The sequence below is a fragment of the Macaca mulatta genome, chromosome 20 (genome assembly GCF_049350105.2).
Source record: "Macaca mulatta isolate MMU2019108-1 chromosome 20, T2T-MMU8v2.0, whole genome shotgun sequence".
NCBI classification, from domain to species: Eukaryota; Metazoa; Chordata; class Mammalia; order Primates; family Cercopithecidae; genus Macaca; species Macaca mulatta.
This window is the reverse complement of record NC_133425.1, coordinates 3,941,242-3,957,556: the sequence shown is the minus strand read 5'-3', so window position 1 is coordinate 3,957,556 and position 16,315 is coordinate 3,941,242. Positions and strand designations below refer to the sequence as shown.

The window sequence follows — 16,315 nt, the reverse complement described above, 5'->3', positions numbered from 1 at the left end:
GGGAGCTGAGATCGCCCCACGGCACTCCAACCTTGGTGACAGAGGGAGACTCTCAAAAAATAATAATAATAAATAAACATTTAAAAAGCAGGGGATGGGGGTTGGGCGGGGGGGCCGGAGAGGCAGGCGTCAGTGTTTGCTAAAGAAACCAAGGCCCAGCAGAGAGTTAAATGTTTTGCCCAAGGTCAGGCAAAGAGTTGGCAGGAGGTCTAGAGAATACAGGTTTCCTCATCTAAACTCCAGCTTTTCCGCCCAAGCAGGGCATGCCCTGGGGCCAACCCCTCCAGGAAGCCTGGGTACTCTCCTTCCCTGCATTTCCCCAGGGGCTGCTGCCTCAAGGTGACTCAGAAGGAAGCTGTTGTCTCTAGTTCCTCCTCACCAATCCAGCTGATCTTAGGATCAGGAAAAATATAAGCTAATTGTCCGGTGGTTAATTAACTCCAGCCAACTAATGATCTCAACTTGCCGCGGATACCCAGCCAGCAGAAATGCAGTTAACTGCCCGAGGGATGCCCGGAAGACCGGCCGAGCCAACTTCCGGCCGTAGAGGCTGCCGGGCAGGGGTTATGGCGGCCGCCAGAGTGAGCCTGCGCGGTGTCCGGGGCCACTTGGGGCACTGCGGATGGACAGCGTTGGTAGTCAATACCAGGGACCTAAGTCCGGGCAGGGCGCGGCCCCTCGGCACCCCAGACCCCTGCCGCCGCGCCTGTGCCAGGCCATGCCCAAAACATCAGGAAAAGCGTGTCAGTCCTCCTTGTGGGAGGAGAAGAGGCCTAGCGGCCGAGCCCGGGCGCCTCCGGTCCCCAACTGCTCATTGGCCTGTGTCTGTCGCCCCCCGGTGGCCGCGTGAGGGACTGGAGCCCGGCTTTCTTCTCCCGTTGGCCTCTTTCCTCTTCCTGGCTTTGCGTGTCTCGACCACTAAAAACCCCAAACATGACGAAGTAAAATGAGCACCGTCAAAAACCGCATCTGAGGACAGTGCTGGATTCGCTAGAGCGCATGGTTAAATTTTCAGACGTTTTGCAAGCTGGGTGTTAAATACATTTTTTGACGTCTTTGTTAAAAAATAAATTTTAGGCCGGGCGCAGTGGCTCAAGCCTGTAATCCCAGCACTTTGGGAGGCCGAGGCAGGTGGATCACGAGGTCAGGAGATCGAGACTATCCTGGCTAACATGGTGAAACCCCGTCTCTACTAAAAATACAAAAAAAAACTAGCCGGGCGTGGTGGCGGGCGCCTGTAGTCTCAGCTACTTGGGAGGCTGAGGCCGGAGAATGGCGTGAACCCGGGAGGCGGAGCTTGCAGTGAGCCGAGATCACGCCACTGCACTCCAGCCTGGGAGACACAGCGAGACTCCGTCTCAAAAAAAAAAAATAAAAACAAACAAATAAATAAATAAATAAATAAATTTTATAAGCCTACAATTAAATACATTATATTAAAAAAAAAAGGTAGAGGCCGGCGCGGTGGCTCACGCCTGCAATCCTAGCACTTTGGGAAGCTGAGGCTGGTGGATCACCTGAGGTCAGGAGTTCAAGACCAATCTGGGCAACACGGTGAAACCCCGTCTCTACTAAAAAAATGCAAAAAAATTAGCTGGGCATGGTGGCGGGCGCCTGTAGTCCCAGCTACTTGGGAGGCTGAGGCAGGAGAATGGCGTGAACCGGGAGGCGGAGCCTGCAATGAGCCAAGATTATGCCACTGCACTCCAGCCTGGGCAACAGAGCAAGACTCCGTCTCAACAAAAAACAAAAAACAAAAAACGAACATACTATAACTTAAAGAAACAAAACAAAACAAAACAAACAAAAAAAAACCACCAGGCGTGGTGACTCATGCCTGTAATCCCAGCACTTTTGGAGGCCGAGGCGGTGGATCGCCTGGGGTCAGGAGTTCAAGACCAGCCTGAACAACACGGTGAAACCCTGTCTCTACTAAAAATACAAAAATTAGCCAGGCATGGTGGCGGGCGCCTGTAGTCCCAGCTACTTGGGAGGCTGAGGCAGGAGAATGATGTAAACCCGGGAGGCAGAACTTGCAGTGAGCTGAGATCCGGCCACTGCACTCCAACCTGGGCGACAGAGTGAGACTCCGTCTCAAAAAAAAAAAAAAAAAAAAAATGGACTTGAATATTAATAACTAAGGGCCGCTGGCCAGGTGCAGTGGCTCATGCCTGTAATCTCACTTTGAGAGGCCAATGCAGGCAGATTACATGAAGTTAGGAGTTTGAGACCAGCCTGGGAAATATGGTGAAACCCTGGCTCTACTAAAATTACAAAAATTAGCTAGGTGTAGTGGTGGGCACCTGTAATCCCAGGTACTCAGGAGGCTGAGGCAGGAGAATTGTTTGACCCTGGGAGACAGAGGATGGAGTGAGCCAAGATCACACCACTGCACTCCAGCCTGAGTGAGAGAGCAAGACTGTGTCTCCAAAAATAATAATAATAATAATAAGGGCATTTTTAGAAGTTGGATTATCTTCAATATTTAGTCATTAATTTTCTCTTAAAAATTTGGGAAACATTTTGCCTACTCCTCAAAAAATTAAATGAAGAATTCCCATTTGATCCAGCAATTCCACTTCTGGGTATATTCACAAAAGAATTGAAAGCAGTGTCTAAAAGAGATATCTGTACACCCAAGTTCAAGCATCATTATTCACAATAGCCAAAAGGTGGAAACAGGCTGGGCATGGTGGCTCACGCCTATAATCCCAGCACTTTGGGAGGCTGAGGCGGGTGGATCACCTGAGGTCGGGAGTTCGAGACCAGCCTGGCCAATATGGCGAAACTCTGTTTCTACTAAAAATACAAAAATTAGCTGGCCGTGGTGGCATGTACCTGCAATCCCAGCTACTAGAGGGGCTGAGACAGGAGGAACGCTTGAACCTGGGAGGCAGAGGTTGCAGTGAGCCGAGATTGTGCCACTGCACTCCAGCCTGGGCAACAGAGTGAGATTCTGTCTCAAAAACAAACAAACAAACAAACAAAAAACCATAAAAATCTTTCTGGATTTTAACGCCCTCTTCATTTGTTGGGTGGTTGCTGTGAGGAAGGGGCCTGTTCTCAGCCTTGGGTCCGTGGGCTCCAGGCACAGGGACATGGAGGCGAGTCTGGGTTCCTGATTCTCTAATCGGCGGCGTGGCTGTGCCTTGTTCTTCAAGAGCCCAGCTTTCCCTGTCGTCCTCTTGACTTTTGTCACTTGCTTGAATTTTTTTTTTTTTTTTTTGAGACGGAGTCTCACTGTGTGGCCCAGGCTGGAGTGCAGTGGCCCGATCTCGGCTCACTGCAGGCTCCACCTCCCGGGTTCACGCCATTCTCCCGCCTCAGCCTCCGAGTAGCTGGGACTACAGGCGCCCGCCACCACGCCCGGCTAGGTTTTTTTTTTTTGTATTTTTAGTAGAGACGGGGTTTCACCGTGTTAGCCAGGATGGTCTCGATCTCCTGACCTCGTGATCCACCCACCTCGGCCTCCCAAAGTGCTGGGATTACAGGCTTGAGCCACCGCGCCCGGCCAACTTACTTGAATTTAAGGCGGAGCCACCCTTAGAAGAATGGGCTTAAAAGGAGGGTTAGGGAGCAGACACCAAGGAACACAGAGAAAGGTGCCAAGAGGAAGTAGTTACCTGAGAGGCTCTAAGACTGCCTCTGAGAGCCCACCAGTGACCCGACCATCGGGTGCTGGAGAAATGTGGTCACCCAGACACTTTGAAACACTTTCTGTGGTTTATAATAATAATAATTATTATTATTAATTTTTTTTTTTTTTTTGAGACGTGGTCTCACTGTCTCCCAGGCTGGAGTGCAGTGGTGTAATCTTGTGTCCCTACCATCTCCGCCTCCCGGGTTCAAGTGATTCTCCTGCCTCAGTCTCCTGAGTAGCTAGGATCACAGGCGCCCACCACCATGTCCGGCTAATTTTGTATTTTAGTAGAGACGGGGTTTCACCATATTGGCCAGGCTGGTCTCGAACTCCTGACCTCAGGTGATCCGTCTGCCTTGGCCTCCCAAAGTGTTGGGATTACAGGTGTGAGCCACTGCACCTGGCCCATCGCGGTTTATAATTAGAGATTTATCTGCTAAATGATGTCCTGTCCTCTCCCTCACACTGTGAGGTGAGGTCTGTTTGAGTCACGTCTGTATTCCCCAAACCTGGGACGGTATTGGGCTCAAATCCGTTCAGAAATGATTGACTGAATGAATGAATAAATGAATGAATACGTTTGGAGTCTCCTCTTCCCACTCCGCCCTCCCTCGTTCCCTCCAGCCCCCCAGGGACTGCCCAGCCCGCCTCCCACCCCCGACCCGGGAACTCCAGGGACTAGAGCGGGAGGGGCGGGGAGGGTGGGAGGGGGCGGTGGAGGCGGAGAGGTGGGAGGGCAGGGCTAGGGAGGGCTGCTCAGGGAGCCGGAGCCGCGACCAGGAGGCTGGGAGAGCCCCGCCCGCTCCCCGGACGTCTGCGCCGCGCCCCGCGCCCACCAGAGGGCAGCACCACGACGCGCGCGGACAAGGCTGAGGCGGGAACGCCCTCACCCCCTAGCCCCGCCCGGAGCCGCCCGGGCCCCGCCCCGCCCACGAGTACACCCCCGGCGCCGGCGGGGAAACTGAGGCCCGGCGCCCCCGACCCCGCGGCCCGGCCCCACTCTGGCTCTGACGTCAGCTCCGTGCCCCAAATAACTTCCTCCCCGAGTCTCTTACTCCGCGGCGCCGCGCCCAGAGCCAGGCGGCAACACCGAGACTGTCACCACGGCCCGGCCTTCCCGGAGCCGCTTCCGCCCCGCCTGGTGCCGGGAAGCACCCGTCCCACCCGAGGGACGGCAGCCGGAGCCAGTGTCGGCCACCTGGGCCGGGCTGACGCGCGCCTGGGGGACTTCTGGGGCCTGGTGTCCCGGGAGGAGGGTCGCTGGGGCCAACCCCGGACCCCGCCCCATGTCCCATCGCCTCCCCTGCCCTTGGCCCCACAAACACCCCTGTCCCTGACTTTCCCACCAGCGCTGCCCAGCCCCACTGTGTTCCGTCGGCGCTCAATAAAATACTGAATGAGGCCGGGCGCGGTGGCTCATCCCTGTAATCCCAGCACTTTGGAAGGCTGAGGACCGATCACGATGTCAGGAGATCGCGACCAGCCTGGCCAACATGGTGAAACCCCGTCTCTACTAAAATACAAAAAATTAGCCCGGCGTGTTGGCGGGTGACTTTAGTCCCAGCTACTCTGGAAGCTGAGACAGGAGAATGGCTTGAACCCGGGAGGCGGAGCTTGCAGTGAACCGAGATTGCGCTCCAGCCTGGGCGACAGGGCAAGACTCCGCCTCAAAAAATTAAAAAAATAAATAAAATAATAATAATGAATGAAGCTGGACGGACTTCGCGTGCACCGCGGTCAGCTTGGGGTCTGCTGGGTGTTCAGGGTCCAGGAACCAAGGCCAACGGCACCCCGCGCCGCGCTTACTTGAGGGGTCTGCCCGGGGGTCTCAGGGTTCAGGGCCAGGTCACAGAGGAGTCGGCTCTGGGCGCTTCCTTCCTGAGGAGAGGAGCTGGACAGGCTGGGCCAACGGGTTGGGCAGCATAGCCCGGCCTGTGCTCATCTCCAGCATAAAACTCCACTTCATGGAGCCTGCACCTCGCTCCTGCTTCAACACTTCTGCCACCGCCGACCCCAGCCCTGTGCCCCAGCCAGGCCTGAGGACATGAGGCATCCCGCTGCGGTGCCACTCCTGCTGCTGCTGTGTTTTGGTGAGTGACAAAGGTGCAGGGTCGGGGAGCTGCAGTCGCCCAACAGGCCCCGCTGCACTGCCTGAGGCTTCAGCTCAGCCCCCTACTCCTTGGGACAGGCCAGGGCTGTGGGACAGGCCATCCCTCCTGCCCCTGAGCAGGTGGGAAGGCTCTAGATGTGTCAGCTGGGGAGCCCAAAGTGGGGAGGGCAGGGTGGGAGGTGTGCACACAGGCCGCAGAGGACCCCACTGCCATAACTGGGCAAGGCCTCCTCCCATGCCTCTCCGTGGGCTCTGGTGTGCCAGTTCTGGCCAGGCTCCCTGCTTCCTGCCACTTCATTCTCTCCAGCCTCTCCCCCCATTCTCTAGGTGAGGACAGAAGCCTCGTATGTGCAGGATGTGAACTCAGGCTCCAAGTGCCTGGACCATCATTCTTGGGGTGGGAGGGTGGCCGAGCCAGGGCTGCTGCCTGTGCCTGGAAGCCCCAGCAGGCTGGCTGCGGGCTCAATAGAGAGCTGGGGGCAGGGGGTGCAGGTGGCAGAGGGCCCTATCCCCTGCTGACAGAGGAACTGGCAATGCGCCACTGTGCCGTCTCCCAGTCCTGGGTCAGGGATAGCAGGTGCCAACCAGGGGGCCCCACCTGCCAGGTCCTCCCTGCAGGTCAGGACACTCTCTGTCAGGGAAACCCTCTCACATTCCTGGGCTAGCCTGGCCAGCCCGGCAGCCACCACACTTCCCTGTCCTCAAGTCACCTCCCAGGGCTGGGTCGGGTCATCCCAGGCTGCAGCTTAGCCAGGACTCCTGGCTTCCTAGTTCTCCTGGGCAGGAGGGCACCAGAGTGGCCCCTCTGGCCCGGCCTCCCCCACCCCATCCCCCCAGCCTCCCAGCACAAGGATGGTGGTGCCTTCTGAGCGAGCCATCTGCACAGAAGGTGGAAGGCAGTGACTGCCCCTGAGCGGGGTGAGGAACCAAGGTCATTGCCAAAACTCTTGGGCAATGAGTTTTGCAGTTGGTTCACCAACAGCTATGACCAGAGGCTGGACTCCTGGATGCGTCCTCACCCCCAGCCCCAGGGTGGCACCCCCACCAGGTCTTTGGCTGGCACCCACTAGAGTCCCAGGCTTCACCATCCCCACCAGCTACCAGCGAATCACAGGCCCAGGCCCCAAACAATGCTCCCGACATCCCCGGCACCCCTGTCTGTTGCTTCCAGCCCCCACAAGGCGCCCACCCTGGAGGGCTCAGCTCTCCACATCACCCATTTCCGATCAGCCCCCACAGCCACACTTGTGTCTCTCCACACATTTCCTGAGCTCAGGTCCCCCAGACGCAGCCTTTGCCTTCTTGGAGCTCCTGGGCTAAGATAAGACTTGATTCTGGCTCCAGGGTGTTGTAGGCAGAGCTCCCATCAGAAGGACAGAGAGCTCGAGAGAGAGTATGGGGCTTCCAAGATAGACAATGCAAGCAGCAAGGAAGGCTTCCTGGAGGAGGCAGCATTCAGTTGGGCCTTGATCTCTAGATCAAGACTAGGACTTGGCTGGGCGCCGTGGCTCACGCCTGTAATCCCAGCACTTTGGGAGGCCGAGGTCAGGAGATCGAGACCATGGTGAAACCCCGTCTCTACTAAAAAATACAAAAAATTAGCCGGGCGCGGTGGTGGGCACCTGTAGTCCCAGCTACTTGGGAGACTGAGGCAGGAGAATGGCATGAACCCGGGAGGCGGAGCTTTCAGTGAGCTGAGATTGTGCCACTGTACTCTAGCCTGGGTGACACAGTGAGACTTTGTCTCAAAAAAAAAAAAAAAAAAAGAAGACTAGGATTTACAGAGACTAGGGGAAGGGCATCCAGATTGTGGGGTGAGGGGAGCAAGCACTTACAGGCCAGAAGACTCTGCCTAAATGAGAAGTACAGGGTTACTTCAGGAAGGAAGGATCTGCACGGGGAGGAGGCATCGCTGGAGGGGGCAGTGCTCAGGCCGGGAGCATAGAGACACAGCTTCTGCAGACTCCCAGAGGGTGAGAAGGCCTGACAGTATGCGCTCTTCTGCAAGCAGGATCCTCAGGCTTGGAAGGAGCAAGGGGTCGGGGTTGGGGGGGGGGCAGGGAATAACCCTCCTGGGGGTGTTTGCATTTTAAAAGGGCACCTAATTAGCACAAATTAATGAGCAGAGCATCCAGGGCAGACTCTCCATTTCCCGTTGCTCCTGACCCCGCATCTGCAGGGGACCCCTTTGCCTGCCCTGCACCTTCTCTACCTTCTCCTCCTGCCCATCCACAGCTGCCCCCTTGCAGCTTGCTGCCTTATTGTCCAGCACCCCCCAGGGGTGTCTCTGCCCACCAATGGTGTTGGGAAAGGTGCCCCCCAGACTGTGAGCCAGACAGGAAGGAAGAGGATGCCGTAAAAACCCTCGGGGTGCTTGAGCACTCCATGGCCACTTCCTGTCCCCACAGCCCCTTGACTTCAGGGAACTGGTTATCTTTTCCAGGCGGAGCGAAGACATGGTCCATAGCAGCAAGGCTGGGTCCCAGAAGGCACTGGAGGTTAAGGGGAAGCTGAGGGCCGAGATGTGGGGAGGTGCCTGTTCTAACCCCCCGCCCAGCTACGGGCAAATCTGCCCCCACAGAAGCAGACGCACGGAGTGCAGGGGTGGTGAGAGGACTCAAGGCCAGGCAGTTCCAGGCTTTGCTACCCCTGGGGCTGTACACTGTGGTCCTGACTGGGGTCTCCAAGCTGGGGTAGAGGCTCCAGTGTTTGGTTAAAGGCCCAGCAAGAGGTCCTTTGTGTCCTGGGTGTGGGAGGCAATGTCCCATCCTTGGTTCCCCTGAACGATCCCATACCTTACTTCTCTTCCTGGCCCCTCACTGTATCCACCCCAAAGTCCCCCTTGCACAGTCCAGCAGGGGGTCCTGGGTCTCGCCTGCAGAGCCTGCTGCATGCCTGGGAGAGGGGTCAGCTCTTGGGACTCTGGAATCTTGACAAGGCTGATCTCTGGTGGCCAATGCAGACCACTGTACCTTCTCTACCCCCCTGAGGCCAGGGAGAAGCCTGTGGGGCTCAGGCCTCAGCCTCAGGACCAAAGTGAGACTTGGGGAAGAAGACCTGCCCATTCTGGAGCAGACTGTGAGAGAGCCTGGGCAGCTCAAATGCAGAGACAGTTCCTGGGCCTCTTCCGCTCCAAGCTGTTCCAGGAGAAAAGGCCAACCCCACAGTGTCAGGGCTGAAGGCTGGACCCTCCCCAGAAACTTCCAGACAAGGATGGGTGGGGAGTGTGGAGAGAGAGAACCCTTGCCAGGATGAGAAGGGGACATCTAGCCTGGGGATCCCTTCACTGGCACCTCCTGACCGGCTCCCCATGTGGCAAGGAGCATCCACCCTTGCAGATAAGCTCTGGCCCATGGGCCTGGGCCTGAGCATATGGCAGAGCCAGCCCTGGGGGGAAACTGCAGGCCCTTGGGCTCTCCTGTGAGGTCCCTCTGTGGACTGTCCTTCTGGAGTCCTCCGGAGCAGGGGAGGGTCAGTGGAGAGGGGCTGCATGGTTGGGGAGGGTAGGCCAGGCTGCAGCTGGCCTGGCTGATCACCCTCTCCTCACTTCCAGGGTCTCAGGTGGCCAAGGCAGCAACAGGTAAGCACCCAAGGCCCTGGGGTGGGAGGGACAGGAGCCGGCTGGACTGAAACAGGGACACTCACACCGAGAGGGAATTTGGAACGCAAAGGGCACTGGAGAATTCCAGAGGAGGGGAAAGTGGGGGCTGCGTGGAACTGGAGCCCAGAAAGGAGAGGAGGAGGAAGGTCCACATGGGAGCAGGATGGCCAGCACAGAGCATTGAGGCGCAGCGCAGGACAAGGGTGGCGGGGTCTGAGGATCACCCTGAAAAGTGACCCGCCCCCTCTGGGTGGCTCCCTTGCAGAGGGCATGACACCCGTTCCATCCTTCCAGGTGCCTGTTTGGGTCAGGCCCTAGGACAAGACCCTTCCCCGGGTTATCTCAGTGTCTCTGTGGCCCCCACGAGGCAGCTGTTAGGTTGCCCTTCCCCGAAAGGAGAGCCAGACTCAGGGGGCAACTAGGGAGGGTCTGCCTGTATCCCAGGCTGCCCAGAAGCTCAGGCCTCGGACTTCCCCAAGGTCTTCGGGCAGGTCAGGGGCAGGAGGGCCGAGGACTGGAGTGTGAGGCTGAGGGCTGAGCCTCGGCCATGGAACCAGCCCCAGTGAGCGCCCCCACCCACACCCCATGCTCCCCCAGCCTGTGGGCACACCAGGATGCTGAACCGAATGGTGGGCGGGCAGGACGCACAGGAGGGCGAGTGGCCCTGGCAAGTCAGCATCCAGCGCAACGGAAGCCACTTCTGCGGGGGCAGCCTCATCGCGGAGCGGTGGGTCCTGACGGCCGCGCACTGCTTCCCCAAGTGAGTCCGCCCGCCCCTGCCCCCGCCCGCAGCGCTGACAGCGCCCCGCGCGCGGCCGGTTCAGCACCGCGGACAGCGCCCGCCGCGCCAAGTCCTGCGGGGGACCTCCCTGGGGGCTCCTGGTCCAGCCCCGCCTCCTTTCCAGCCAGATGCTTCCCTTAGGTCCAACCCCAGGGCTAACTTCCAACTGCAACCGCTGCTCCCGCCCGCGGGAGGCGCCTCGCACGGCCTCCAACCCCCTCCATCCCCTCCACCCACTCCCTGTGGGTCCCTGCGGAAGCCGCCGGCAGGTTCTGCACACCGGCCTGTCCTGTCCTTTCCCCATTCCGCACACACCTCAGCTCCACGACACTCTTCCCAGGAGGAACTCTGCTCACAAAGCCCAAGGACCAGACAGAATGGCCCTTCCTCCCCTCACCCACATGAGCCACCCCAGAAAGCCCTGAGCAGAGGCCAGGCCACCCAGCCCTCTGCCGTGTATGAACCACTTGGCCCCACACCTTCTGTGTGTCTCAAGTTCCTCACCTCACACCTCACCACCACAGCTCTAATTATTTTAAACCCCACATCTTTTTCTTTTTTCTTTTTTCTTCTTGATCTTTAAAAGAGTATCATGACAAAAAACCCACATCTTAAATTCAGATACTCACGGCCAGGCACGGTGGCTCATGCCCATAATCCCAGCACTTTGGGAGGCCAAGGCAGGCAGATTAGTTGAACCCAGGAGTTCAAGACCAGCCTGGGCAACATAGCAAGACCCTATCTGTACTACAAAAAAAAAAAAAAAATACCCAGGTGCAGTGGTGCCTGTGGTCCCAAGTACTCAGGAAGCTGAGGTGGGAGGATGGCTTGAACCCAGGGGTTGGAGGCTGCAATGAGCGACAATTGTGTCACTGCTCTGCAGCCTGGGTGACAGAATGAGAACTCTGTCTCTAGGGGGAAAAAAAAAATCAGAAACTTGGGCTGAGAGAGGGCAGGTCACCTGCCAGAGGCCCACAGGTGGTGCTGGCCCTGCTGCACCTGGAGGGTGGTTCTCTCCCAGCCAGCCTTTCGGGTAGGCACTGTGGCTGTCCCCATAGCACAGATGCAAAAGCTGCGTCACAGAGAACTTGTTAGGTGACTTCCCCAAGGTCACACAGCGGCCAGGGGTGGAGGTGGAAATCTGAGGAGGGCGGTCTGGCTTCAATGTAAACATGCATCACTGCTACACCTGGCTTTCCTAGAGATGGCTCTCAAAGACAGCATGCAGAGAGAGGTGTGGGGCACGATGGTGGCCAGAGAAGGAGCCCCAGCCCCTCCCGGGACTGTCCCCACATGAGGGGCAGCCTCACACGGCCTCTCTGCTTCTCCCACCAGCACCTCTGAGACGTCCCTGTACCAGGTCCTGCTGGGGGCAAGGCAGCTAGTGCAGCCAGGGCCGCACGCTGTGTATGCCCGGGTGAGGCGGGTGGAGAGCAACCCCCTGTACCAGGGCATGGCCTCCAGTGCCGACGTGGCCCTGGTGGAGCTGGAGGAACCAGTGTCCTTCACCAATTACATCCTCCCCGTGTGCCTGCCCGACCCCTCGGTGATCTTTGAGACGGGCATGAACTGCTGGGTCACTGGCTGGGGCAGCTCCAGTGAACAAGGTGAGGAAACACGGCTAGGAAATAATGAGGGATGTGCCTCAAGAAGGCCCAGGGCGGCTTGGGGGCCACTCTGAACCCACAGTCTTCCTGTTGCTGTATTAATACACATACCCGGTCTCTGTTCACATAGGTGGGGCTGAGGGGAGCAGCAGCAGACCCAGAAGGAAGAGGGGGTGAAGGGAGACGGGGACAGAAAGGGCCCAGCCTGCTGCCTGGAAGGAGGGAGGATGTCTGCCCCACAGTGCCCTAGGCCAGAGATAGTCTAAACATGAGGAAAGGGCAGGCAGGATGGAGTGGTGGTTCCCGAGGCCGTGGGTTCTTGATGAGGAAGTCTGTTGAGCCCCGGGCCGTTCTGACCCTCCCCAGACCGCCTGCCCAACCCGCGGATCCTGCAGAAACTCGCTGTGCCCATCATTGACACACCCAAGTGCAACCTGCTCTACAGCAAAGACGCCGAATTTGGCTATCAACCTAAAACCATCAAGAATGACATGCTGTGCGCCGGCTTTGAGGAGGGCAAGAAGGACGCCTGCAAGGTGGGAGCAATGTGGTGTCCACGGGGACTCAGTCCCCGCCTCCGGGCCCAGGGCAGGGTGGGATCATGCCCTGCTCCATGGGCTGTGCATTCCACCAGCTGAGCAGCTTGCTTCGAAAAAGCAGATTCCGGGGCTGGGCGCGGTGGCTCATGCCTGTAATCCCAGCACTTTGGGAGGCTGCGGCAGGCGGATCACGAGGTCAGGAGATCAAGACCATCCTGGCTAACACGGTGAAACCGTCTCTACTAAAAATACAAAAAATTAGCCAGGCGTGGTGGTGGGTGCCTGTACTCCCAGCTACTTGGGAGGCTGAGGCAGGAGAATGGCACGAACCTGGGAGGCAGAGCTTGAAGTGAGCAGAGATCGCGCCACTGCACTCCAGCCTGGGCGACAGTGAGACTCTGTCTCAAAAAAGAAAAAGCAGATTCCTGGACCCCATCCCAGGAGTCAGTGGTTCTGGGATGAGCCACAGGAAACTGCATTTTCAACGCACACACCCCCTAGTTGATCTGGGGACACTAAAAAAATAGGCACTCTAGTCAATCGACTGGCAGGAGAGGGGGAGCCGGGCATGGAGGCTCTGGGATGGAGAGGAGTCCAGTGTGGAGCTACATGCCTCCTGTGCGGCTGCAACTGAGTCTCCGGGAACTCAAGGTGGGCTGACAGTGCCTCTGCATCCCCCACAGGGCGACTCGGGCGGCCCTCTGGTGTGCCTCATGGGTCAGTCATGGCTGCAGGCCGGGGTGATCAGCTGGGGTGAAGGCTGCGCCCGGCAGAACCGCCCAGGTGTCTACATCCGTGTCACCGCCCACCACAACTGGATCCATCAGGTCATCCCCACACTGCAGTTCCAGCCAGCGAGGTCGGACGGCCAGAAGCCAGACCCTCGGGGCCAGGAGCCCCTTGAGCAGAGCTCTGCACCCAGCCTGGCTGCCCACACCATCCTCCTGGTTCTCCCAGCGCTGCTGTTGCACCTCTGAGCCCCACCAGACTCATTTGTAAATAGTGCTCCTTCCTCCCCTCTCAAATACCGTTATTTTATTTATGTTTCCTCCAATAAAAACCCAGCCTGTGTGCCAGCTGCCCACGTGGGGATCCTTGGGCGACCCCAGCTGGTGAGGAGCTGTGAGTTGCAGAACAAGGCCCAGGCGGGAGATGTGGAGGCCTCTGGTCATCTTTGAATCAGCGGAAGGGAGCTGCAGCTGGTGTCTGAGGGGAGGGCGGCACCAGAGCATGGGACCCCTGTCAGGCGCCTCGCACAGGAGGCCCCCTGCTGCCACCTGTTCCTCTGTTCCCTCACCTCGAAGGCCGCCCCAGGGTGGACACTGCGGACAGCGACAGACACATGTGGAAAGGCCCTCAGGGCCATGCAGGAGCCGTGCCTGGGGGAGAGGAGGGCATGGAGGGGCTGGCTGGGCAGGGGCACCTCAGCCTCCCAAGCCTGTACTTCTGGCTGCCCATGTCTTGGTGCCACCCAACTTCTCTAAACCACTTCAGCAGGAGTGGTGACAGTTGTCCCCTCGGGTGGGTGCCCACACCTGTGCTTTCCTGCTCCTGGCATCCTTTGTCTCCGTGTCCTGGTGTCTCCCCTTGACCCTTGGCTCCTCTTCCTCCGCCCCATTCTTCAGTCTCCACCCCCATGCCGGAGTCCAGAGCAGCACGTGGTGGCAAGGGGGTTAGGCTGGACATGCGCACGAGTACATCACACCCACACACACCTGTGCACATGCACACAGGCACTGTGGCCTGCACAGTGCCAGGAAGAAATCAGGCCCGGGGTATTCACCAAGGAATCAAACCAACACCCACTCAGCAAGCAGCTGCTGGGGACCAGCCCTGGGGACACCATGGGGAGCAAAACAGAAGGAATTCCCCGCTGGGCCCAACCCACCTCCCCAAAGGCTGCCCAGTGGTCCCCGTGGGCCATTTCTTGCACTCATCCAGCCCAGGGGCGGGCGGGCAGGTCTGGGGGGCCTGTGTGCACAGCCCCATGGTGGAGCAGATGCACAAAGCCCAGGCAGAGGGAGAGACAGGCCCGGGGAGCAGCAGCACTGGGTGGTCCTAGCCGAGCAGGGACTGGCCAGGCCTCGCAGCCTTGGAGAGCCCCCAGTGAACCTGCACCCTGCTCTGGGCTGTGCAAAGAGCCCCATGCCCCCATGGTCAGGGGGAGGCTACAGGTTAGATGGTCTCAGGAGGGCAGCCCCTGCTGTCTTTGTGCTGAGACCCCACCCAGACCCAGGATGTCAACAGGCAGATGCCCATGGGAGGGGAGCAGAAAACACTCTCTGCAGAGACTAGGGGTTAAGAAGGGAAAACAGGTCTATTCCATGCAATTAACAGCTCCCACGAAGCACGCTGTGAGGAGGACGCTAGGAAGGGACCAGTCCAGGTTGCCACAGGTCGCTTTTCCACCCTGGGGCGGGGGTGCAGCTCAGACTTTGCACGCTGCCACCAAGCAGGGCTCTGAGCCATCTGCCAGGTGGGCGGCAGCAGGGCCCCTGCCAGCTCCAGGAGGAACTCGAGGGAGAGCCTGGCACAGGACTGCGCACGTTCTGTGGCTCCCAGGGAGGCAGGCAGAGCGGGCGGCAGCCTTCATCCCCAGGCTCAGTTGGCCCATGTGCGCGCGCGCACACACACACACACACCATACCCATGCCACTCACAGGCACACACCACATGCCACACATCACATACAGCACATGTGCATGCCACACACACCATGTGCACACAGGCACACACCACACCCACACCATGTACAGCCAGTACGTACGTACACATATATACACACACACACACACACACCACACACACAGCGGGAGGCCCGGGAAAGAAGTCTGTGGGCTCCATTCGGGAGCGGTGAACTGCGGTGAGGGGTCAGCCACAGGCTGGGCCTCCCTGTGCCAAGCCCCAGGCCTGGGAACGCTGGGGAGGAAGGGCTGGTCTGAGGGCAAACTGACCCATCTTGGGGGACATAGCTCAGAGTGCAGAGGTGCCGGAAGTCACCACCCCTCACACAGACGCCACATCAGGGCCTTGGTGGCCGTACTGTGGGGCCAGCTCTTTATTACCCCAGCCAGCCACTGCCATGCGCTCTAGGAGGAAGGAGGGTGCCAGAAGTCCCTGCTGAATGGACACCAATAAATGCAGGGATGTCGAGGGTGGTGCCAGCTGCTGGAGGGCTCCAGTCATGGGCTCTGCAGGAAGCCTGGGGGGATGGGCACCCACGGGAGGCATCTGCACGTGCCCCGCCCCTGCCTCCTCTTCTGCCCTCACACTGGGCTTCCTGGAGTGGGGCGGGGCCCCAGCCCCCACAGTGGGTGGGCTATGCCGGAGCCCTAGGTCTGAGGAGGAACAGGGCTCCCTCCCTGCCCAGCAGACCCAGCGGCCCTAAGCGTCCTCGGCTTCAGGATCCAAACTGCACGGCTTGTCTGCTTTCCAGCCTTTTGCTTGGATGGGAGACCTGCTCCGGGCTTTGGCTAGGGATGCCTGCCATGCTGAGGCCTCTCCCAAGTGCCCACAACTCTACCCGGTCAAGGGGTTGCAAGGCCTAGCCAGGCTCCTGGTGGGAGTCAGGCAGCGGGAAGACCCCTTGGAGCAGAATCTGGGTCTCTCCCCTGCTCCCAACCCCTGTGCCGGCCTCATGCTGGGCTCCTGGAAGCCCAGTCACCCACTCCACCCCTCACCAGGGTGCTGCGGTCAGGCTGGGCCAGCCACACACCTGGAAACAGGATGGACAAGGCCACTACAGCCTGAGGCTCTGTGACCTCAGACAGCCAGGCCCTGGGGGACACCATGAATGGGAATCTCCTTGCAGGGGGGCAGAGAGTCCAAGGACCAAGCCTTCGCAAAGCAGCCACCAGGGGAAGTCATAGCAGCTGGGGAGGGGGTGCCAGGACCCCAGGACCTTCTCAGGAAGCTCCTGCTGTCACCACCTGGGCTGCAGGCTAAAGTGAGGGAGGAGAGGTGGACATTGACTTGAGGTATCAGGACTTCCAAAAAAAACATCACTTGAGCCGGGCGCAATGGCTCACGCCTGGAAT

At 58.8% G+C, this 16,315-nt stretch overlaps 2 protein-coding genes across 2 annotated transcripts in view; one reads left to right on the top strand and one right to left on the bottom strand.

The window, feature by feature from the left end:
* ELOB (elongin B) overlaps window positions 1–16,315 on the bottom strand; it is a 183,333-nt gene that overhangs the window by 90,281 nt on the left and 76,737 nt on the right. The window lies entirely within an intron of this gene.
* Window positions 5,592–13,358, top strand: PRSS27 (serine protease 27). Its single transcript, XM_001086389.5, has 6 exons — window positions 5,592–5,730; window positions 9,304–9,330; window positions 9,949–10,111; window positions 11,468–11,739; window positions 12,106–12,275; window positions 12,962–13,358. The coding sequence occupies exons 1-6, from the start codon at window positions 5,685–5,687 to the stop codon at window positions 13,253–13,255; spliced, it is 972 nt and encodes a 323-aa protein (XP_001086389.2). The 5' UTR covers window positions 5,592–5,684; the 3' UTR covers window positions 13,256–13,358.